We start from the raw sequence: 23955 nt of genomic DNA on the forward strand, positions 1-23955 counted from the left end.
ACTGCAATCACGGAGGTCTAAATTAGAGCCTACAAACAAATTTGCTCAATTCTGAAATCAAAATCACAGGTATTGTCAAGTACAGTGAAATCAGCAAGATTCAGTAACATAGCATGAAGGGTTAGTTTGGCTATGGTTTTTGTTTGTTGGGGAGTTTTACTTTGTTGTTTTCTTGGGTTTACGTTTTTTTTTTTTAAATAAAGCAATTTATACAGTATGTAACACAAAAAGCTTGCAAACATTCTTCAAAGTCTAAATTAGTTTGCTAGTGAACAGGTACAAAAAAAAAATTAAATTTTATTACATGTAGTTTAAATTTAGACAGTACTTAAAAGCAAAACCCCACCCAACTTTCAGTACAGTATATCCCTTCCCCTCTGAGGGAACCAATGTAATCTGAAGTCACTCAAGAGGGAATTATTTCCATTAAGCATTATAAATATTGCTTGAACAGATTACACAAAGTACATATTACAACTTATATTAAAATATACCCAAATATAGAGATTTACTCCCAATTAGTTTTGCTAGTAACTCCTTTCCTCAAAGTCACTTGCCTAGGCTTTGAGGATACATTATTTTTGCACACTTTAAGCACTGGATACGCTTGGTTAATTACACACAGCAAATGGTCAATTCATTCAATATCATGCAAATGCAGTAAGAAATAACCATGCCATTTGCTTCTCTATAATCCCAGGGAGTTAATGATTTTAAGTGACATCATTCAGTGGCTCCGACCCCAAAACGTAAACTGAACATAGGAGCAGGCAGTGCTAGAACTGAGATTTCCTAGGCTAGAAAGGTAAGTCCGGAACACCGGCCAGTATCCTTTGCATGCCGCAGCATTTCCTGTCTCAAACCTTGAGCTGGTTCCACCATCCAACTTGGTTAAATGAAGGTGAATATTTTGCTTGGCGTTTTTACATCAGTTCACCGTGGAGCACTGAAAATATTTGTTTTCACTGTGGCCTTTCACGTCTTCTGGTGGAAGAGGCCACGTAACGCTTGCTGTACCCGTACAGTCATGGCATCCTCCTGTAACTGCAAAAAACCTCCCTACCAGCACCGTAACTTACAGCCTCATGTCAGTTCTTAAAGGCTCCACATTTACTGGCTTTAGCAATGAATTCCTTTAGCAGTGGACCATCCATTTGCCAAAATGCTGTAGTTTGTGTCACTTCTGTCAAATGATTGACACAAAACTTAAAGCAGAATTCCTCTAGGTCCTAAACAGGGGAAAAAAAAAAAAGAAAAAGTGTTATTCTCTTTGTTTTCATCACAGAAAATTTCAGTCAGTCACAAGTGCCCATGTATGCTTTATTTTTGCAGAGAACTGGACAAGCATTAACCCAGTGGCTCTCAATGGTTTGCTCCCCAAACAGTCACTACATAAATGCAACAGAAAATAATAATTCTACCCATCCATGTCACTATGTAAATGCGGTTAGAAGTAACCAAAATCTGGTTCTTACTATATAGTGCAGTCAAAAAAATCAGCTGTTTTGAGCAATATATATTTTAAGTTCTCCCACATGAAGATTTTCAGCTGCATTCAGTAACAGCTATTAAACTCCAATACAAATAGAAGATCTCAGGGTAATGATATATAATGAAGACTGTGGATGAAGAAAAAATTCAACACTTTCGTTCCATAATATAAACTCAAATGTTTCTGTAGGGCTGCCTGACCTCCCGCTTAGCTAAGGGCTTAACTAGACCCTTGAAGTTACGTGGCAAAAAGCCTCACAACCGTAAGTGCACCCAGGTGATGTCAGACCAAAAGGATGTCTTAACACAAGTCACTGTCAATATAAGGACACTTCCCACTCAGACTGAATATTTCCAAGTCCTCTTTTGAGAAGGAATCTACTCTGTGATGCAGATCTAAGCTGCTGTAAGGAGGACACTGCAGCCCTTACAAAAGGGCAATTCCCCACACTGTTCCCATTTCTTTATTTAAACATTTGTAGGACCAGTACTCTGTATGTGAGAACACACCCTTCCTCAGCACTGCAGGAAGGCATAACAAATTTGCAGAGCTCTTTAAGCCACATGAGGTATGAAAGACTAATCATGTTTTTACTTAAGGTCAATACTGAAAGCTACAGCAACTGTGTGTGTTAGTGGGAGTTCTTGACACAACAATAATATAAAAATATATCCTGGCCTAAAACCAGGCATTCTGAAGCTGCAGATCTTGACTTGTGTGGCATCTGTGCAACAAAAAAAGACAAGCTTATTAGAACTGAACACTGATGTTTTGTATTTTTTTTTTTAAATAACAGAATTAACTAGCATTTTAAAGAAAATTACATCATACACATTAGAATATTTTGCACTGCTTTATTAAAAAAATTCATATTCCAAGTCAATGCAACAGAAGCATACAATAAACAGAATTATTGTAGTATTAGTAAGTAACTCTGGAAAATTTAAAGTTCTGTATTAAAAAAAAGGCTGAAATTCATTTGCAGATGAATGCACTCCCAGCAAACTGTACTTAATATAGACTTAGGTGAATAAAGGCACAGCTAAGGATTATTTTAAAAGCCAGTCCTGACCTAATGATAGTCACTTCAGTCAGTCACCAAAAGAAAGTGTAGGAGAGTTTCACGTCATGGAGGTATTTTAAAATCAGTGAAGCAGCTTCTTTTAACTGTTCTCTTCCAGGCCCACACTCCCTTGAATGAACTACATCGCTCAAGCAATTTCAAGTCCCCAGCTACCATTACAGCATGTAAAACCAGCTTTTTTATAAAAGCCCAACCCCTCAGGGTCACCCATTCTCTCCTGGAAGCAGTATTTAGGTCTATACTTTTCACTTGATTTTTAATTTCATTTAGCTAGCGAGGTATAGACAAAGCATAGTAACTGGATTTCTTATATCCTTTACAAGCAGAATCAATCACAAACTGAAGATCTGTCCTGCAAACAATCTTGAGGCTAAAGTATGCCAATCTTCTACTTTTGATGAACTCCTACCAAAGACATCATTATTCGCAGTAGAGCTTAAGGCACAACAGACACTAACACAGCCCCCTTTGGGTAAGATATATCAAACAAGCAACACACTGCAAGGCTCTGAAATAAGTTAGGGCTACCTGCATGCCATTTGCTTGATATTGAATACAAGAAAAAGCAATGAGTTGATTTACTGAGTACCAAAAAACTGCTTTATAAGCATACGTAGCAAGTTAAAAACCAACCAATCGCCAAGTTGCCAACACAATGCACAGATACTACACTGAACACAAATAGCCAAAGCAAGCCCTGGCATACTTCCCCATTAGTTTTCAAAGCTGCATGTTAGTGGTCTAGTAGTGAAGTCAGACATCATGCAGTAGGGAAGTTTCACCAGCCCTCCCCCCTTTCCGCACACTGTTCCTCCCTCTTCAACATTTGTAAGGCCCATGAAGCAGTTCTTAGTTTGACACATCATTAGCAGACAGAGAAAACTGGAACTGTATTTGACTGTAGCTAAACAAAACAAAAAAAGCCAACAAAAAAAAAAAATCCCACCAACCAAAAAAAAAAGCCAAATGCACCCAATCCCCAACCTACCATCATATGTCATCACACACAACACACAGCCTTACAAATAAGTAACTTGAAGGCTTACAAGTCTGCTTTTCATAGTGTTTTCCATGGTATTTAAACCCTTCCCCTGTTTCAGAGTTAGTGTTTTTATCCTCAGAAATATCTGTGTACTAGCTCATCTTCTCAGAACTGGTTTACGGGGAAAAATTAAGATACATCTCTCATGGCAAATACAGTTTTCAGAAGTCCAACATTCTCAAATTCTGAAAGTGGCAAATAGCATTATCTGACAGCGAGTGAGAGAGCTTATATGAAAATGTAACTGGCTGCCTTTCTCCATAGTTTAGGTCAGAAACCAGCCACCTATTTAAGAGACTGAACTTTAGAAGTTTACCTCTGCATCATATCTCACAGCAGCAGAGAGCAATGAAAATGCATTTTCCACAGTAATTCCTCTCTTGATGATGTGCTGACACAGTTTTTTCAGTCTGTTTTCACAGTATGAAGTAGCCAAATCCAAAAGCCCTGCAATTAAAACACCACTGTATTAGTTAGACGTAACGATCTCTGCTCTTTCAGCAACAATTTATGCTCCCAGGGTACAGACTGCATCTGTATTCTGTGTGCAAAGCTCTGAATCTCTATAATGTGATTTTCGCAAGCAGGTCACTACTCAGAAAATGTACACTACACACAAAGAAAGGCCTTTTATAACCTCGTGCTGCAATCCTCTTAATCTCTGTAAGCATGAGAGCTGTTCCTCTGATCTGCATACCTAATGCTTGCAACAGTGTCACAAAACAGGCACCACAACACAACATGAATAAAAACACTACTAATATCAAAATATGGGCTTGAATTACATCTTGCTGTAATTGCTCTGCTGTACAAGTTTTCCCATTAGATTTACTGAAATTATTTGATAATTATGTCAAACAATAATTGACTCAATTTAAATATGTAAGTATTTTAACCCAGAGAAATAGTTTCTCTGCCAAACTTGAAAAAGTTGCTCATAGTTTATTTCTAAATGTGCACGATTTTTGCTGTATTAAGTTTGCTACAAGAGTCTTTTAAAGACAGCTTAATTAATCACCAGTAAAATGCATTATAGGCTAGACTAGAAGCCTATGTTTATACACTTATTCTGCATCCCCTGTCTCAGTTTTTCTGGATGCTGCTTTCTAATATAATTGGACTGTAAGCAATACCTATTGCATCTTCAGGCGGAAGGTCAACACTGTCTGTATACAAGTACTCAAGAAAGGCACGATACACAGGATAAGAAAACTGGTCTATTTCTATCACTTCCTTCATATCCTCATTCCAGTATGACTGGAACATTGTTCTGAAGTGTTCACACCTAGGAGACAAACACATCATCTGGAACACTGTTATACAAGCACATGAACGTTACATTACAGCCCCCCTAAAATACGTATTTGGGGCACTGTCATATTCACAGATTTTTACCATACCCCATCACAGACATTTCATTCCTAAAACTATGGACTTTGTTATGCATTAAGATAAAACTCTTATTTTGTCTATGCTACAGAAACATCCATGTATACATTTGCAATCAGACCAATTTAACAGAATTTATTATCCTGGGAACAACAAACAGGCTCAGTGAAAAATGAATGTGGACCGCTCCTTTTACAGTCACTTCATTTAAAGTGATTATGGATACACAGATGCTACACATTACAGGTTAAGGGGTCCCACCCTACCCCTTACTTTTTTTCTCCCCCTAAGATGTGATAGAAGAGGTTATTCTGCACAAATAAGAGCTGCAAAACATGACCACTACCTGATTTTCAGAACAGCTTTGTGGACATAGATGTACTTTCCATCCACACGGAACTTTAGATCTGAGGTTTCTGGGCTGTCAAACTCTTTCTTCAGAGACTCTGCTACTGTTAAAAAGTCTTCATGCTCTACAGAAACAATTTAAAAAAAGAAAACAACATATTAAGCATCCTAAATGGAACACACACATCTCTAACTAAAGCTAGCAACTACTCTAAGAGCGCATCAAGGAAGACAGATCAGTGGCAGGGCTCCACTGGCTCAAGTGACAAAATGGGAAGAATTAATTAATCCAACAGCATTCCCTGTTGGGAAGGGCTGTTCCATGACAGCTACAGGCAGCAGTTCTCATTTCATCCCATTGCACAGATGTAGCGCAGCACCAAGGAAAGCACCCGGAGAACTTGTTCTCCACATGGGCACCACCCATGAAATTTCCAGCCTCTGGGCAGCTCTGTGCCAGTGCTGCTACCTGCAAACTCGGCTCTATGACTTAATCTTCACACTGCTGCTTGTGGGAGTCTGCAATATCACCTGAACTCACTTGGGACATGGGGTACAGCACTCCTGCTGCACTGACACGGTGCGAGCTGAGCCCAAAAAGTAAGAAAACATGTCACCACTTGGTCACTTCCTTGTGCTGGCAGACTGCATACAGCCTGCAGGTTGGTAAGGTGCTTGCCAGGGCTCGTTAACATGAACTATCACTGACACCATTTACTCAGTTTATTATTCAGCTATGAAAACACAAAATACAACAGCAGTGCTGTTGAAGAGATAGTAGACACTGTGTTCTTGGTACAACCAAGGACACAGGACCTCAGCAAATTTTGGAAGTGGAATTAAAGGGATTAAAGCTGAGATATCCCAGTTCTCTCTATTAAGGCCTATGGCACCAGTCCAACAGAGGTCCCACTGTCTCTAGAAATCATACTAGAGTTGCAGCACAAGTTGCCTAAGGCTTCTGGTAAATCAAGAACTCTGAAGTTTTAGAAAACCGAATTTAACCCATTATTTGAAGCTTTTGCTGATGCATCTTAAAAATGTGTTTCAAGACACATGGCTTCTAAGAAGTGCAGGATGGAAAAGAAAAACAAATGGATTTCTGCTATCCTGGGATGTGGTCTGTGTCTCATGCATCCCACAGCACTGCACATTGTTCATTCATATAAAATCCACAAATCACTCTTCACCATTAGGGACAGCTAAATAGTATTTAAAAAAAGAAATACTGCTGTAACAAACTCCTCAGAACTGACAAGTTGCATTTGTGCCACAAAAGACCATACACTCCTCTGATTTACCTGAATCATCCACAGAAGCTGCATCTCATCTGGGCTAACTAAACCATGCTCCAATCCCCCTCCATTTGCTCATGTGATCTTTTTTTTTCTAGGTCATCAGCTTAGCTTAAGCTATGCAGATCAACTTTCACTCCAAATACCTTAAGTTCAGTCCTGAAAAAAGGCTGCGGATTTGTACTTCACCACAGCCAATCCTGACTGACTAATTTTTTTGGCAGAGCTACCATAACTGGAAGTAAAACAATAACCTTTAGACAGAGTTAGCTCTTGCTAAGAAAACAAAACACCATAAAAAAAAAAAAAAAAAAAAAAAAGGAGTTTTTCAATCTTTATTACTAAAAAGCTGAGGAAGGAAAACAAGCATATGGAAAACAGAGATTAAAAATGCCCCCATAATTAATGCCTTTGATTTAAATATTCAGTAAGTAAGATTATCAAAGTAAGTAGGGAAGAATCCCCAAAGGGCAAGAGGTGTCAAAATGCAGGTAACAGAATTCAAACAGCTGGTTATACTCAGTCTGGGAGTAATTCATAAAAACCAAGAACTTGAAAGGTACTGAAACTGGGGAGATGTCATTTAAGCAGCCCTCGCTATTAGCAAAAGGCAATAGACTGAACAACGCTCAGACCTCTACAAAGAGCAAGACTAACACATATTGCAGAGGATTAGAGAATGGAGAAAGTGAGAAACGGGATAAAACAAGACTTAGATTTACTCTGGAGCAGACCACTCCAAGCAAATCTTCTCTCTCTTTAGTAAAACTATTGCGTTTTCCTCCACAGGTGGGATGCTGTTACCTGGACCTCTACAAACATGATAACATGCTAAATGAGAAATTAAGACAGAAGCTGAGTTAGGAAAAGCTACACACAATGATAAAGTCTGAGTATGGAGAAAAGTTACTTAGGATGTGATCCATCCCTCCACAAAAACAATTTTGTACAGGGACTAACAAAATTAGGATCTGTTGTCAACATGAAAACAGATTAGATCTCCTAAATGATCTTATGAACTGAAGTGGTTGATCTAAGATGAAACATCTTTGTTTTGAACACAAAAACACCCTCATGTTTTCCAGGAAATCCAAGCTAAGAGATTTATAGCATATTTGGGGTCAAGTAAGAATTAGCAGCATGTTTAACGATCCAGGATTCCTTCCCAGTCCTGAGTAGAAGGTCAAACAGCTCAAATGTAGGGAATACACAACATTCATGGTGCAAGGAAAAAACAGGGTTCACTCTTGATGTATACTGGCAAACAGTCTTGTTAACCCTACTCTGGATCCTCAGCTGCCAAAATAGACTGTTTTCTTTAGAAGAAAAAAAAAAACACAGCTGCCAGTCGTCCTTGAAACAGCAACCTGCCACAGAAGAGGTATCCTGTACTAACCACTAAAATGGACACAGCACTGGCTGCCATGTGGGAGCTGGAGCTCACCTACTGACAGCAGACGCCACATAACGGCAGGGGTAGCAAAGCAAGCAAACACATCGTCAGTGCAGGCAAAGTGAGTGAGGTGGGGGAAGGTCACGGACTGCCCTCGGCACTGGCCCCACATGTACACCTGGCCACTCTGGGTCTTGGCAGCTGACGTGTGAGCAGAGTGGCAGGCTGCAATCTCCACAACCCTGTAAACAGAAGAAACCTGGTAAGACACTTACAGGTACAGAATCAAGTGACTTTCCAAATGCCTCACCAAAATAACAGCCAATCAAACTACACATCTATAATCCCGTACTTGTTTTTCTGTCCTGCAGCAATGTTGTACTGTTTGAACACATATTAAAAACACACAATGATATTTTCAGATTGCTTGTAGATGTTATTGTAATCAGATATTGCTTTAATTATGTCATTCTCATCAGCTGACTTACTCCCATTCTTTCAAGACCATGGAAAAGGGATGAAGAAAAACGAGTTTTGTTTTTCCCCCTTAAAACCAATGCATATCAGACACATTCTCAAGAAAAAATGCTTATGGACTTTATGAAACTTCCAGTTAGGAAAGAATATCAGGAAAGTTATACTACTTAGATCGTCACTGAGCACTTTTCAGAACTTCTCTCAAACAGACACGGTAAAAACTCTCTCATTTTGAGATTAAGTTCTGATGTATTTTCCAATAAATACTTTCTACTCCCTTTTTAATTTGATTTCTGTAGATAGGCAGAGATCTCACCCCCTGCCCGTGTTTCCAATTTCTTATTTTGCTGTTAAGTTCTCCTTCCTCAACACTGAAATTCAGCATGAACACAGGCAGTGCTTCCTTTGAGGAGGGGTGAATACGCACATCTAACTCCACATCCTTGAAGAGCCATGGTTCTTTTTTTAAATAAAGTCTATTAGTCTTTTCACCTACCTCACAGAGCCCCTTCAAATATTAGGGGTGCTGACACTCATTTATCTATTCTGTTCTCCTGTTGCTCAAGCAATCCCTATCTTGCTATCTGAAACATTACAAGAACTGAGAAGAAACAACTCCAACTAAAATAGCCTGAGGACACTGCCAGTGTTTCTGTTCACGTGATAAGCAAAACACTGGGAGGTTTCAGTGTTAGTTCAAAACAAAAGCTATGTTTTCCTGTTTTTTTCTCCGTTGTAAAAATTCAGAGAATTTCATGCTTTTGTGCCAGAAAACAGATCAACCTGGACAAATAAAAGGCTTTCCAAGCAGCCTAAGAATATACATATTGAAATATTTGTTCCTTTACAGAACAATATCCAGGAAGTCATATTTTTAGGCAAAAAACTTTAGCACAAAGTCCAAATTTTAAGTGCAAAAATTATTTCAAGACAAAACACAGAAAGAATCTGTATCTATATCACTTTCAGTATATGTATTAATAATTTCTGCCAGAGACAGAAGACTAATCAGTTGTTTTACACTATTATCAACTTAACCTCTATGAAACATTAAGACCTCTCAGCATCTCTGCAAGAGACATCACAGAGTACTTATTTTAATGATAATTAATTTTCCATCATAGCTACCTATCTAAACTACTTCCTTCCCTAAACTTTCTTTCCTTAGCAGAACAGATTCTTCTTTTTAGAGTAACTGTACCACACTTTAGAAGTGTAGCAGAACATGCACTATGATAACACATTTATGGTACACGTACAGTTTAGTTACAGTACATGTACAAGGTAACACGTTAAGTGTACACTTAACATCAAAATTCAGGAAGCTGACCTTCACACTGTTCCTTCCAAGCAAATAAAAAATGAAGTCTAAAAGTTCTTTACAAGCTATATGTGCAATATTCTTCAGGACAGCACCAAATGCCACTTACTGAGGAACTGTCACCAACATTAAATATAAGAGACAAAAGAGTTACATAAACAAAAAGATTAGGAGAAGCAGCAGTAACACACTTCATGGGAAATGACAGCTCATCCGCTTATAGCACTGTTTCCGAGGGAGCCAAGTCAAGCAGGATGAGTAAGTTCGAGCGATTTCTCTCTCCCTCAGATTCCAAGCAGAAGTTCTATGGTATTTTCTCCCTCCTTCAGTCATTGAACAAATGCCAGTTTTACTGTAATCCCATGCCTGAGTTCACATACAATACTAAATGCAACAGTTCTCCTTAGTTCAGTCATGAAATAAATCGCCAAGAGAACAAAGTTGACCTATCTGCAAACATACGCATTTCTCTCCCATTGTTTTTTTAAAGAATATTTCATTTTGTTTCGTTATTGTCAGTTCTTTCACAGAAAAAAAAGCCTCACCACAATAGTGGCTTCTATTGTGTTGGTTCCTTTCTTCTTCCCCCCCCTCCATTTTAAGCTCTTAAACACTCCCAGTACCGTGTACCTTTTAACTTTACGTTAAGTGGGAGAAACAGCATAAAACAGGAATGAATTCCCTGAAAGACAGTTCAGAAATGGAGGAGAAAAACCAATCAGAATTGTTTTGAGATTACAAGTCGAGAGATTTATAGACTAGATATGTTTGCAAGCCAAGGTACATTAATCTATAGGTATACACAAGGACTCAAGAGAATGGGACTGAGTTCCACGTTTGCAGGTGAACAGCAAAAGAGTTATCCCAATCATGAGCATAATAAGAGTCCTGAAAGAGGGTTGACAAGGGTTAGTCTCATTCTTTTATGAATCTAGGACACTAGAAAACTACAAACTACTAACTGGTACTACTGATCAAAAGTAGTATTAACTGTCCTTAGCTCAAGCAACCTTGCAAACTGAGTTGTGTTTTCATGGATGGCTACTGCCAGCCTTTCAAAAATTGTTTTTCCTCACATGTCATTTCTTACAAAGGTGCTGCTTCCTTCCCCCCTCATTCATATTTTTTTTTTTTTAATGTAAGCCTCAATACAAGTTAACATCTTGGCCTATTGAGTTCATAGCTCCAGATTTTTAACCAAAGGAACTATATATAGAACAGCCTAACAGTCACTCATTATCTTTCAGTATCGAGATACAAAGTATGCTTACGTTCAGTGATCATTAGAGACAGAAAAAAGCACTCAGTCTATTATAATCATTAAGTTATCGTCCTTTCCTATGCTTTTAACATTAACAATAGAAAAACAATCTACCAAGTCCTTCACGTGCGTGCTTCCAGTACTAGAGACCGCATAACATGCTCAGACTTATCAATCCAGAAACAGCTTCAGCAAGATTACCTTTCTTTTTCCATCATGATCTGCACGGGGCTTAGCTGGTTACTTTTATTGCCAGTTCCCAGCTGCCCATAAGTGTTAGCTCCCCAGGCATAGAGCAAACCCTCATCTGTTAGTGCTAGTGTGTGCGCATAGCCACAGGCAATCTGTAAGTAAATGTAGAAGCGTTACTACTCAACAAAACAGATGAGAAACAAAAAATTATCGCGCCCATTACTTCAGGCCATGTTAAAAGTATCTCGGGCACTCTTCACTCAGTGCTACACAGTGTTACTTCTCAGTACTTAAAGCTAACACCAAGTATGTTAGCTGTAGGCACTGGAAAAGTCCCAACTTCATTAATTTAGTTGATTAACCCCAAATAATTTACTGTACTCTGGCAAAGTCTTCTTAGCCGCTAGTTACTTTCAGTTGCTGACTCTTCATACAAGGAACAGAACTTCATCACATCTTGCAATACTCTGAAATACTTTCAGTGATACATATTTTGAATATTGTACAGTATGAATACTCTAACGATGAGAGCTGCAGTTCAACAGCCAACAATCCTTCAACCCAAAATATCACAGGCAACTCCACAGAACCTTACTAAAAACCCAAGAAATGCAACCAAACCAAACTAAACCCAACCACCAAACAATCAAGCCCACACTCATGACTCTTACCTTCCTTCTCCCCTCACTTTTGAACGACTAATTAGAATACTGACATAGAACCCAATTTGAACATTTTGTTATCCTTCTTGTCTTTACCTAGGTGCATCATTCAGCTTTGTAACAAAGATGCAATTTGTATCCCTTGAATAATTTACTCATGGTTACACTAGCTAACTTCAAATCTTTCCAGGCATTTACAACTGCAAATTTTACAGCTTACTTGCACTTTTTATAAGCAAAATATAATTCCTAAGACCTAAAAAAACCTCACTATTTGAACTGCAAAGTCTAGAGGCAGGTATAATATTCCAAAGATATGGTTTCAGCGCAAGCTAGCAGCAGGAATGCATTTTCATGTCCATGTTAGACGTACCTGGAGCACGCACACACTATGCAGCGCTGCCACTCTGCAGGGTGTGAGCTGATTGCCGTTGTTTCCCAGCCCCAGCTGGCCATTGCCATTGTAACCCCAGCCATAAACCTGATGGCAAAAGGAAAACAAAATTCAGTCACTCTCCTCCAGGAGTACAGAACATTTAAGACCTAGTATCAAGCACAAGCTAAGTACTTCTTATTAAAAAACCGTATGCTATTTCAAGAGCAATACAGAGAAGGCTGTAAGATGTTAAATATACTGCAACGACTGAATGCATTCAACTTTTCAACTCCGCATTTACCTTTTAAAGAAGCTGTCTAAAGTACATGCCTTTCAAGTACTAGGAATTTTGGAATAAACTTACTTCAAAATTTCTCCCACAGCATCAGCACTTTAGTTAACTTTTACACCATCCTTTCTCCTTATTACTTTTTTTTCTTAAGAGAATGTGAATTTAGTTATCCTGATCAGCTGATTAGTTTAAACTGAAGTCACCAGTTTAACTTTTCCTTTAGTGGACAAATCATGACAAATTATGTGCAATGAAAAAAACTCATCTCAACCAGAGGGACTTTTACAGTCCTTCCATTCCCCAAGAGATGCTACACTCGGTTTGGTGACGTGTAGTAAAATTGAGGTTCATACCTAGAAGCAAGACAGCACCATAAACTTATCTGAAATGAAAGAGTTGCACAATACTAGGGCAATGTTCAAAAGTCTAGTTTTGCTGCTGGCAACTAAGCAATGTGTTTAAAACCCACGATCAGTCAGCATCCTGTTGCAGAAAAATTAACTGTTTAATTGTGCACGCTTTAAAAAAAAACAAACTGAAATTAACGTAACAATTTAACGTTATTTATGTCACATAATCATTTGAAGTATGAAGACAGACATGCTTAATGCAACTGCTCAAATTCTTGCTGCTGCAGACTTAGTAAGAACTGTGTTCCGACACAGTTTTTGCCATAAGAAGTAATGTTTAAAGACAGCATCTCCAGTTAATTCCAGCATTTTCCTTAAACTGGTCTCACAGAAGTTATCAGTCTAACTCTGTCAATACAACTCTAATTTGAGCACTCGATGTCAGCATTCCTCCACGTTCAGACACTAACTTGACAATTCAGGTAACAGAGAATGTGAGAACGCAGCAGCAGTGCTTACCTCACCATTGTTTACTACAGCCATGGAGGAGGTCTGACCACAAGCAATGCCAACTACAATTTTACCCTGCAAACAGTTTGAAACTCGGCGAGGAGTTGGCTGGTTTGCCGTAGATCCAGATCCAACTTGACCACAGTTGTTATAGCCCCAAGCATACAGCTGTCCAAACAAACAAACAAACAAAATCACACAGTTTAAGCCTCAGTAATACTAATGATAGCAATAGATGATAATCTTCCTGGAGTCAGCATAAGATTGGGTAAACTATCCTATTTAATAAGCTGAAATGCTTAATTTTCAACAGCTGAAAGTTATAAACAGCAATAAAACTGATCTAGCAAATATGAATATAGCACTTTTTTCAGCTTCTTGCTACACAATCAGAGCATCCGAGTCCAACAAAAACCAAACGGAACATATTTCCATATTAAATATTACTCAGACTGTGAGACAAAAACACAGTGATTGTCTTCATAACTTCATGATACCGGAAAAAGGAATGTCATTTGTTTCCCAGACAAGCTGAACTCCCCAATTCAGAGTTTAATTTTCTTCACAGAACTCTAAACCAGGTTATTGCTGGACATTTAACATACCTTTTCTACACCTTTCAAGAGCTGTGAAAGAAGACGGATTTGTCAGCCCATGTTTCACAGTAGCTACATTCTTGTACACAATGTCATTAACAAAAAAGCACTATCTCTGTCAGTTTAAAGTTTCCAGAGGCAAACTAATACTAACACAAACAAAAATAGTTTCCTTTCATCTGCAAGTCAAGAATACAGGAAAGCAGTTTGCTATAAAAAAACCGTATAGCTTTATACTCCAGTACAAAACTGCCTTCAGTTTTTATTACATGCATACAACACACCCACAGCTTGGCACAAAACAGGTTTATAAAAAAACCGTATAGCTTTATACTCCAGTACAAAACTGCCTTCAGTTTTTATTACATGCATACAACACACCCACAGCTTGGCACAAAACAGTTCATTCTCTCATGCTTCACCCAGTTCAAAAGTCCGCCTTGTTGGAAACATCTAGCCACAGACATGCTAGCCACTACAAGCACATTGACAGGTAACCCCGTGAGAAGTTGGCACATCCCTCAGTTCCAGAAGCTACCTGTTTACTGCAACACCAAACCAAAAGTCAGTAAATAAAAACAAACACCTCCATTGCCACCAAATAAACTCCAATCCACCAAAGACAAGAAGAAAAAACCCACCCACCAACCCAACTCATTTACCATGTGTAATATGAACTAAAGAAAGCATTAGTCCTTTGCTTTTTGTTACTTCTAATTGCTGGATCTTTGATTCCTACTGAGTATTTGAAGATGCTCTGTAAAAGATGTCAATTTAAATAGCAGAAAATACCGAGGTAGACAATCTCAGAACGTAGATCAAAATGCCAAAGAACTAATCAGTTTCCCCTCTTGGAGAAGCATGAATGTCTGCAGTCCTTTAGTTCTATCATTAAAATATTCTTTTAAATTTGCACTGCATTAAAATGGCACTAACTGTCCTAACCAATTATGTCAAGTATTTCCACAAATACTTTCGACTTCAATGTCTCTCTGAGGCTTCAGATAATATCAAGTCACAGGGTTTTTTGCAGTCAAATCTTTCTGTAAATAAATCTGCTTAACGCATTTTGCTGCTTTCAGTGTAATCAATTCTGGTACAGATAAAATAGAGCACAAACAGACCAAGTTACTGCAAGGCATGCTAGGGATGGATTTAGAATACATTAACTAATCACGATGGCAAGCAAGCTGGAAATATCAACTCCACAGTAAACACAAAGAAACTTTCTCACTTCCACAGATTTCCAGCATTTTACATCTATTAAAAGAGACAGCATGGCCATCACAGGCAGCTACCACACAGCAGCTGGCATCACTAGTATAACTTACACATGAACACGTTCCCCTTTCTGCATACTCACCAAATTTTATAGTTTAACCAGATCAAACATGACGGCACAAAAATCTTTCCCAAGCTAGGCTCTTCTTTTAGATAAAACACAGACCACTTAAATTAACTCAATCTCTCTTTCCTACCCTTGAAATACTTGTATTACTGTTGCACTATCATTCCATACTGAACCATAACACAGACACGCTCAGATTACCATAATGAAAAGAACCGCAGTTTCCATTTTCACTGTTAGAAGGTTTTAAAATTAGAACTCCTCTTTTGTTAATGCAGAGCTGAAACCAGATTTTCCTCTGTGCAGTAACATGCAACCCACATTGGTCAAATGAGACTTACTGGAAACTGGAAGCGTGTTTCCCATGACACATAGCCTTAAGCCACGTAAACGAACAGCATAAAGCAGACTTGGATATAAACCAAGTGCTCTTCCATTAGCTACACACAAAGGTACTCGGAGGTGTGCAGAGCAACATTCTTTTGCAGTACCAGTCTACAAATCACGAATACTGCAAGAAACCAAGTAAATGCTAAACTAGTAAATACAAACAACTCAATTTACCCCTTAACTAACACAACTGCAAGCAAATAAATTACATTTTTCACCTTACGAACCATTCTTTCACCTGTAAGTGGCACAGCTTTCCGGTCTCACCCTGTGAGACATACAGCAGACAAAAGACATAAGGTTTACTAAGTTTTTATTCCCTTGTTTTTGTGGTTGGGGTTTGGTAGTTTCTGTGGTTTTGTTTTGTTTTTCGTTTTGGGTTTGTTTAGGGGTTTTTGGGGGTTTTTTTAGGGTTTTTTTAAGTCTGCTCTGAAGAATAGGACACCCCAGTTTGAGGCAGCAGGAGAAAAGGTAATGTTTGTAACTACCCTGTACAGACAAGTTCAAACTGTAAAGTCACCTACACTATTCACTTCAAGAAGGAAATTAAGAGATTTGAACAGATTTCAACTTACGTCCCCATCCAATGACAGCGCCATGGAATGATGAGAGCCACAAGCTACTTCCACCACTTTCTTTATTAACAGATTTGTGCAAACTTGAACAGGAGTAATGCCCTGATTGGTTGTGCCATTTCCAAGCTGACTGTAACCATTATGTCCCCAAGCATACACTTCACCATCTGCAAAAATATTTGTGATGAAAACCACCAAAAAAATTCCAAGGAAGTTAATACAAAGTTCTAAGATATCAGCAAACACACCAAGATGAAAGTGAATGGATGTTAACAAATAGTGAAATTATTACAAGAATCATCTGTATACTAAAAAAATCATATACTTTCTTTTATGCATATATCACAGTATAACCTCTAGATTTATTGTGGAAATGAAAGTGCATATGTAAAACAGAGTATATCATAAATGACAGAGTGAAATGCTACGAGTGCAACCTATTACAAAATCCACTTAGATCTACTTAAGACTCATCAGAGCCCCTTAGTGTACATTACCCAGTTAACAATTTAATACAATTACACCTTAATCCATTCCTGTTAAATGCAAGTGGAAACTTAAAATCACTAACTTATGTTTCTATACTCAAGGTTAATTTTCTACCTTCAGTACAAAGTACAACATGGGGTCCACTTCCATAACTGAGACTGGAGATCTTCTTTCCGCATAAGGCTTCTAATTTCTTTGGTACTATTGTGCTCTGATTATCTCCAGTTCCCAAACAATTACTGCAATTCAGTCCAAAAACAAATACCTGAAAAACAAAGGAATATTCACTTCTAACAATTTACGCTCAGGTATGCACAGATGTGGTAATACCCAGGTCTTCATAAATTGGGGGACAGTTTTACCATAGACCGTCAGAGGCCAGAAACTTCCCACATGAAAATTAACAACTACAGGAGTCAGCATTAGGACACTTTGGAAGTTAACTGATGAATCTGGATTATTCAGATTCATGCAGGCCTGGAAGTTATTTGCAGTTTTTATTTGCAGGAACCGTACTATTAAACATTACATCCAGCATGTTTTGAAAAACGCAAATTTCACACAAATATTCAGTGGACTCTGAAAACAAGTAGCTGTAGAGTGCATTTCCCACCTGACTGCAGCCTCACCTCATCATTGTGCGTTATGTAAATAGCTTCATTGGCCGATGTTCCAAACACACACGCCTTCCGAATGGATGCTATCTCTTGAGGTGACAGTAAGGTAAATATTGGCCACTTGCCTACATCCACCATGATGCTGCTGTGTGTCATGAGGGTCCTATGAGCAGGATGACATTGCTATAACAAGAAGAAAAAAAAAAAAGCCCATTAAAAAAGCATATTTTGCACTTTTATCAATAGGCAATAAGGTAAATCCCTTTATATGGAAAAAAAGACAGGTGCTTCTAAGAGTAAACACCCTGTTCTGTATGAAATACATATTTCCATGTATTTAGGTGAACAAACAGCAAGTCACTAGTAGGTCACTGGAAGAACAGACCTTTTCTTAGCAGAGTATTGAAGTAAACTGTATTCAATATAACTGAACATCTGCTGTTCTACAAGCAAACTTACTAAAAAAATTGTTATCTAGCAAATATCCACTGGTGGTCGAGTGGAATTCTGAGGGAATTTTCAGAGGTGATTGCAGTTGGAATTCAAATTTATAAAATTTTCAGTTATGAAATTTTTTATATCCCTACAACTTACATATGCCATGTAAGCAAGCAACTGACATATATGTGAAACCTGCAAATAAAAATGAGGCTGGAGCTGTTGTGCACATGACCTAAATCTGCCATGTCTTGTACAATCAAAAGCTCTCATTATGGTCAAAAAATATTTGTCAGAGCAGGAAAGCATGAGGCAAACTCATGAGCCTGTGCAACTATGCAGTGATACATATCAGAGAAAAGTAACTAAAACTGTCATAATCTCTTTTTTAGAAACATGCTGGATCTCACTAAAAGCTGGAAACATTGGTATAGAGATCTGGGCATAGAGATCATTTTCCAATGAACACGGATGTATACAATCCATCCTTCTATAATGCTCCCTCTTCCCAGTTTCCTCAGGACAACTGCAGCAGCTCAAGAGCAAAGCTGACAGTCAGCACTAACAGAGAGTTCACCCAGGCATTCATTCAATCCTGCACATGACAACCGTAACACGGCTCGTACCCTGAAGGGATTCTGACACAACCTATGATCCACGCTCAGGGGTATCAGCACGTCTTGTGAATCAGGAGAGCGCTAGGTGGAGAATTCCACAGAACGCCAGTGACAAGTCACATAATAAAACAGTATAAACCAAAGAGCTAGAGAATCATGCAACAGGTAAGAAATGCAGTCTCTATCTAGATGGCATGCTCTCATTAACATTTAGTTATCTCGTTTTCATTTGTTTGCTCCAGTGCAACCCAATCCCTCTATTCTTTGCTCTGTTCAGGTTACTTCTTCATAATGCCTGGGTATCAGAAATGGACAACAGCGAGAACACCTAGAGAGCCTCTTTCCCTTTGCTTCTGATACTTGGTTCTCAAAACTGTACTGACAATCAAGAGTTGGCTTCAGAAAACTATATAACACCAGCAGTCATTCCAGAAATAACAGGACATCTCTTGGAAGAAAGGAGTTTATTGTTTTTATTATTATTACTTTTTTTTTAAAAGTTTGAGAAACACTAAGGTAAGCGTGGAAGTATGTCCACAAAAAAAAACCAACACAAACAAAACCCAGGCAGGGTTGCTTCCTGATCAAATTTCATAGCCTGGATCCAACAAACCCAGCACTGCTCTACAGGCACTTCTCTCACTTAGAGCCCAACTTCACTCTGCATTTCACATTTGACGCAGGTCTTGAAAACACCTGAAACCTCCAGATGGCAAATTGATTTGTTGAAAGTCTACCTGATGCCAAGACCACAGCACATTCTACACAGCTAAACAGATTTGAATGCTTTTAAGCCTTCTTAATTTCTAGTCCAGTTACAAACACAGGCTAGTTAGCTGCTAAGATTTGTTACCTCACTTTGGCAAATCTTTTAACATATGACACCATCAATCAATTATAAGGAAACAGCAATGACTTCTTATTTTGAGCAGACCAAGTAATTGTCCCTTCTGACTTTACCTATTTAATTTGCCTCATAGAAATACAACTGACAATGCATGGATGTGTCATAAAGTGGATATTAAGAAAAATATTTTCTTCTCTGAATTTATTTTGAACATGCCCTGTGAATTTAAGACATGAAGACAAAATGTTATTTTGATAGAGAATGTCCTAGCAAATTAACAAGTTTTATAGCACTCTGAGAACCTATTCTACTCTAAAGGGAACCAGTTTAAAATGTTCTGCCCTTCCTGATCTTTGCACTAGGTCTTTAATCCACTTGGCTTCTTTTCCCCTCTGCATGACTCAGTTAACCACTTCTATGGCAAAACCTTTCCAAGCACTTCCAAAACCTAAGCAAGTTACGCTGCATTTCCCATACCTCAAAGCTCAACCTGATATCTTGTCAGACAAACTAATACTGGCAGATAAAAGCTTTCAAGCACACAAGCCTTTCCAGGTTGAAGACATGAGCAATGAACTCCATCCACAGATGAAGGACCTTACAATACTTAACAGGTGTTAACATTGCTTTATCTAAAACAATGCTGTAATCTTCAGCTGTTTCAATTGTTCGATTTCAACTGTTCCTACAATCCTAAAAAGTTATTTAAGGATTTCCCCAAAAAGGTTTTCAGTGATAAGTTATCTGCCACTGGCAGGCTAGTTTCTTTAATAAATCTCAATCCTAAAGCCTATCCAGGTTTAGCAACCAATGAAGAGTCACAAAAATCCTTAAACCAACCAAACAACAAAAAAACCTCTCTCACCTTTACTGTAATACCTATTGTCTCTCCCCAAAGACACACCCCTTTCCCCTCCTCTTGAGATATTAACTATTGTCCTTAGATTTCACCATTTGCTGGCATACCTATCATCACTCAGTTGCAACATTTCTACAGTAGCAAATGAAGCTACTTTTCTTTATGCTTATGTCTAAACAACTGAAATAACAAACTTGAGAGTTCTGGGGCTTACACACGGACTACTGTTTCTTAACTTTAACTGTGCATAGAAAGTTAATTCAGCTACTTATTTTCCACAGAAAGTAATTGCCTAACCGAGGCAGAAGCACCACCTTTTCCTCCCTAAAGATGCATTCCTCTACAACCTTAGCCAATTTCTCATTTTTCAATAAAAGTTCTGGGGGACACAGGAAAGGGGGGAAAAAAAGTCTACAGTGAGAGAAAAGTATTTGGAGAATCTATTTTTTAAATAAAGGATTGTAAATAGAGATGTCAGGCAAGCAACTCAGTGTTATCAAAACTGAAACCAAATTGATGGTAGCACCCTCTAAGACATACTTTCTAAAATAATAGACACTCTCTGATACTGTGATTGACCTCTCACACCAATCACACTCAAACTTCATCCTCAACATTTGCCTGAATCTGTGAGGGAGCAGAGGGGGCAGACACAGGCATGTCCAGAGTTCCTTCTGGGCAAATCCTTGCTACAAAAGGCTGATGATCCAGGAGTCCTGTCACTGCAAGTAGTAGAAGAAAGACACCCAGCGTCCTTCACTCACCCTTCCTGCAGTGCGTCAAAGAGACCTACAGTTGTTTACTTTTCCTGATAACCACCTGGGCCTGCACACACTGTGCAAAGACTGCACCTTAACTGAGAAATTTTTAAGTGCAGTGTAGTAGCAACTGTACCAGATGGAACCCAAGTAGTGATTTTAACCTGCATGCTAATAGCTGTCTCAATATATTAGGTCTCAAGCTATTGCTTAGATTCTGCATGCAACAAGGCAGCAGTGGTTCTAAGGAGTATCTGTCACTCATCAACACACAGCTTTTAGGCTGATTGCAATTAAAAGCCTTATAGGCATAAAACTCCCGAGCTTAAACTGAGTGCTCTAGTTGCTTTTAGAAACACTGTATGTCACTTCTCAACTGTTAATTTCTGCTGCATGATACAGTGGTAAACAATTGTACACCACAAAGCTTCATTTCTGCTGCCGAACTAACCAGCAGAGGGAGTTTACATCAACAGCACCTCTTCTCACGGCTCTGACATCTCTAAAAGGATCCAACAACCCCGGTATCCAAGCAGGAACAGAAACAGAGAGGACTGCTTGAACTTCAGCAAGGCTAAAAATAAGCAAAAAAGGATGACTTATAAAGAGAGAAACTGAACTGGCCACATATTGTGATAAAAAAAGAAACTAACCTCGGAGTAGTCACCAGCATTAGGGGAAAGACATCTACATCTGCTCACAATTAAAACAAGTCACATGCTTTCAGAGACATAAGCCCCTCAAAAATTCTGTACTCAACTGCTGCCTACACATTTAACATCTCACTAATTTGATTTCTAAATAAAAAGCCTGCAAGCTGACTCTGAGTGATGCATGCAGGCAAACATGGATCCCTGACTTGAAAAGACCTCCAAAATGGCAGTGTTTACAAAATGTTCTGTTAAAATGATTTTAGATAAAGTTCTACAGAGTTTATAGTTCAGCTAAATAAAGCAATGCTGGAGAGAACAATAGCCTAACACAACATCCTACAGGGCACACAGTACTAATTGTCATCGCAAAAAAAAAACCAATAGTTAACTCCTCAAAGATTATCCCCTTTTGACTGTTTGAACATAATTGCACATTTGTTTGTTTCACTCTTTCCTCAGGCTCCAGTGTTGCAGTTTATTCCAGCTAGGCAGACCTACTCCTGCACAAAGGGAAACTGCAGGCTCAGGCCTTCGTTTCTCCTAATTGTCTATGGGAATTATGGACAGCAGTGAGAACACAAAAGCTTGGATATCTGGCTTTAGAACAACACAAAGTGACTGGCACACTTAATCCTTTTTTAATTTGAAGTACACCTCAACTGAGGGAGAATTAAATCCTAGACATACCACTAATCTTCCCCATGTTTTTTTCCAGTCTGTTTGCTGTTTTGAATCTCATATTTCAGTACTGAGAAAGAACATGGAAACAATACATACTATTAACATTAATCAGATGTGTGAACCAAATGATGTTACTGAGGCTCTCCCCCTGCCAACAAAAAGATACCGCACTCCCTGAAATCACATGCCTCAACTTACTTTCCTTGGACCTTACATAAAGCAAGATTTCTATGGCAAAACCCATGGGTTCGAACCTCTGCACAATTTATTTTCGGATGCCTTTTATGAGCAATACAAGGAAGGAAAAAAGTGACTGACAACCAGACCTGCTTTAAGCAACCAGCTGAGCGAAATACAAGCAAGCAAAAAGCACCACGCACGTGAACGCTATTAAACGTGGCTGTTTTGCCCATAGGAAACAACCCTTAATAGTATTTCAGGCATCCACCCACCACAACAAAACTGTAATTACAACCACAACATGCTTTTTCTTTTTTATGCTGAGCCGTTACTGTAACTTATCAAAGCTATTTACTGAGGACATCTTTTAAAGCAATACCTATATTTCAATCTGATGCATACAGAGATAAGCATTCAAAGGTAAACAATCATATCAAGGCTCTAAAGAACGAATACATCTTTCAAACATCTTCCCAAGTTTTTCCTAAAAAACTTTGTGCTTCAAACACACGTTTCCATTTATGATGTTTAGCACCTTCTTTTAGTAATCCCAAAGTGTGTTGGAACGATTAAAGCCCATTTTACTTTTCGCCAACAGAGGACAACACGCTTTCTGAAAGGGGTCATTTGGACTTTCTAAATTAGAACTCTGCGAGTTGCTTTTTTTTTTAAAAAAAAAAAGGCAAGTATTCCTTCAATATTTAATTTAGGAGAAGAGTTTTCTAAATTAGAACTCTACAATCTCCTTAAAAAAAAAATATTCCTTTAATTTGGAGGAAGCGCGCTAAAAACCTGAAGAAACGCTTTAGCAGTTCATATAAAGCCCGGTGAGGAGAAACAGAAAGCACTGAGTTTTTCCTTTGCGTTTGTGTTTTTCCAACGAGCCGGATATCTCAGCCTTCAGGAAGCCGGCGACGACAGCGAAGGATGAACCGAGGCATCACGAAACAGAAAAACAAAAATGAATAAACAAACAAGCCACCAGAAGGCTGTAAGAACACAATGCATTAAGCGCGTACTGCGCTAAGGACACACAGGAAGAGGCTCCCAGGGAGCTGTGGGGAGGAACTCGCAGGCGGCGCGACAGAGCGCGAGTGAGGGTGCCCACCGCAGCGCTGCTGAGGCGAGAAGGACCCTCTCCCTCTCCACTCCCTCTCCTCTCCCTCCCGCTCCGCACGGGCACAGCCACAGCCACCCCCGCGGCCCCTCGCCGCGGTGACCGCTCGGCCCGCGCTGCCCGCTGCTCTCACCCAGTGCCCGCGGCAGGTCCCGGCGGGCTCCCGGCGGGCTCCCCCCGGCCCCTGGGCGCGGCGCGGCCCCCGCGGTCCCGCCCCGGCGCCGCCGCAGCCGCTGCCCCTGCCCCTCACGGCCGTCGGGGCCGCGCGCGCCACCGGCGGCGCCCGCCCACGTGACGACGGCGGGA

At 39.2% G+C, this 23955-nt stretch overlaps 1 protein-coding gene across 2 annotated transcripts; it reads right to left on the reverse strand.

The window, feature by feature from the left end:
- Window positions 1–136: 136 nt before the first annotated feature.
- On the reverse strand, window positions 137–23835 carry RCBTB1 (RCC1 and BTB domain containing protein 1). Of its 2 annotated transcripts, none has more exons than XM_017815008.1 (12): window positions 23783–23835; window positions 17512–17682; window positions 16997–17147; window positions 16394–16560; window positions 13494–13652; window positions 12330–12437; window positions 11304–11446; window positions 8095–8285; window positions 5354–5480; window positions 4752–4903; window positions 3935–4065; window positions 137–1229 (listed from the first exon to the last, which is right to left on the reverse strand). In XM_017815008.1, the coding sequence occupies exons 2-12, from the start codon at window positions 17653–17655 to the stop codon at window positions 1089–1091; spliced, it is 1614 nt and encodes a 537-aa protein (XP_017670497.1). In that variant the 5' UTR covers window positions 17656–17682; window positions 23783–23835; the 3' UTR covers window positions 137–1088. The 2 variants fall into 2 exon arrangements, with proteins under 2 accessions (XP_017670497.1, XP_017670498.1); XM_017815009.1 differs by lacking the exon at window positions 23783–23835 and adding an exon at window positions 21470–21488 and having other exon boundaries at window positions 1089–1229.
- Between the last annotated feature and the right edge of the window lie 120 nt (window positions 23836–23955).

Source organism: Lepidothrix coronata, unplaced genomic scaffold (genome assembly GCF_001604755.1).
Source record: "Lepidothrix coronata isolate B3197 unplaced genomic scaffold, Lepidothrix_coronata-1.0 Scaffold48, whole genome shotgun sequence".
Lineage (NCBI taxonomy): Eukaryota > Metazoa > Chordata > Aves > Passeriformes > Pipridae > Lepidothrix > Lepidothrix coronata.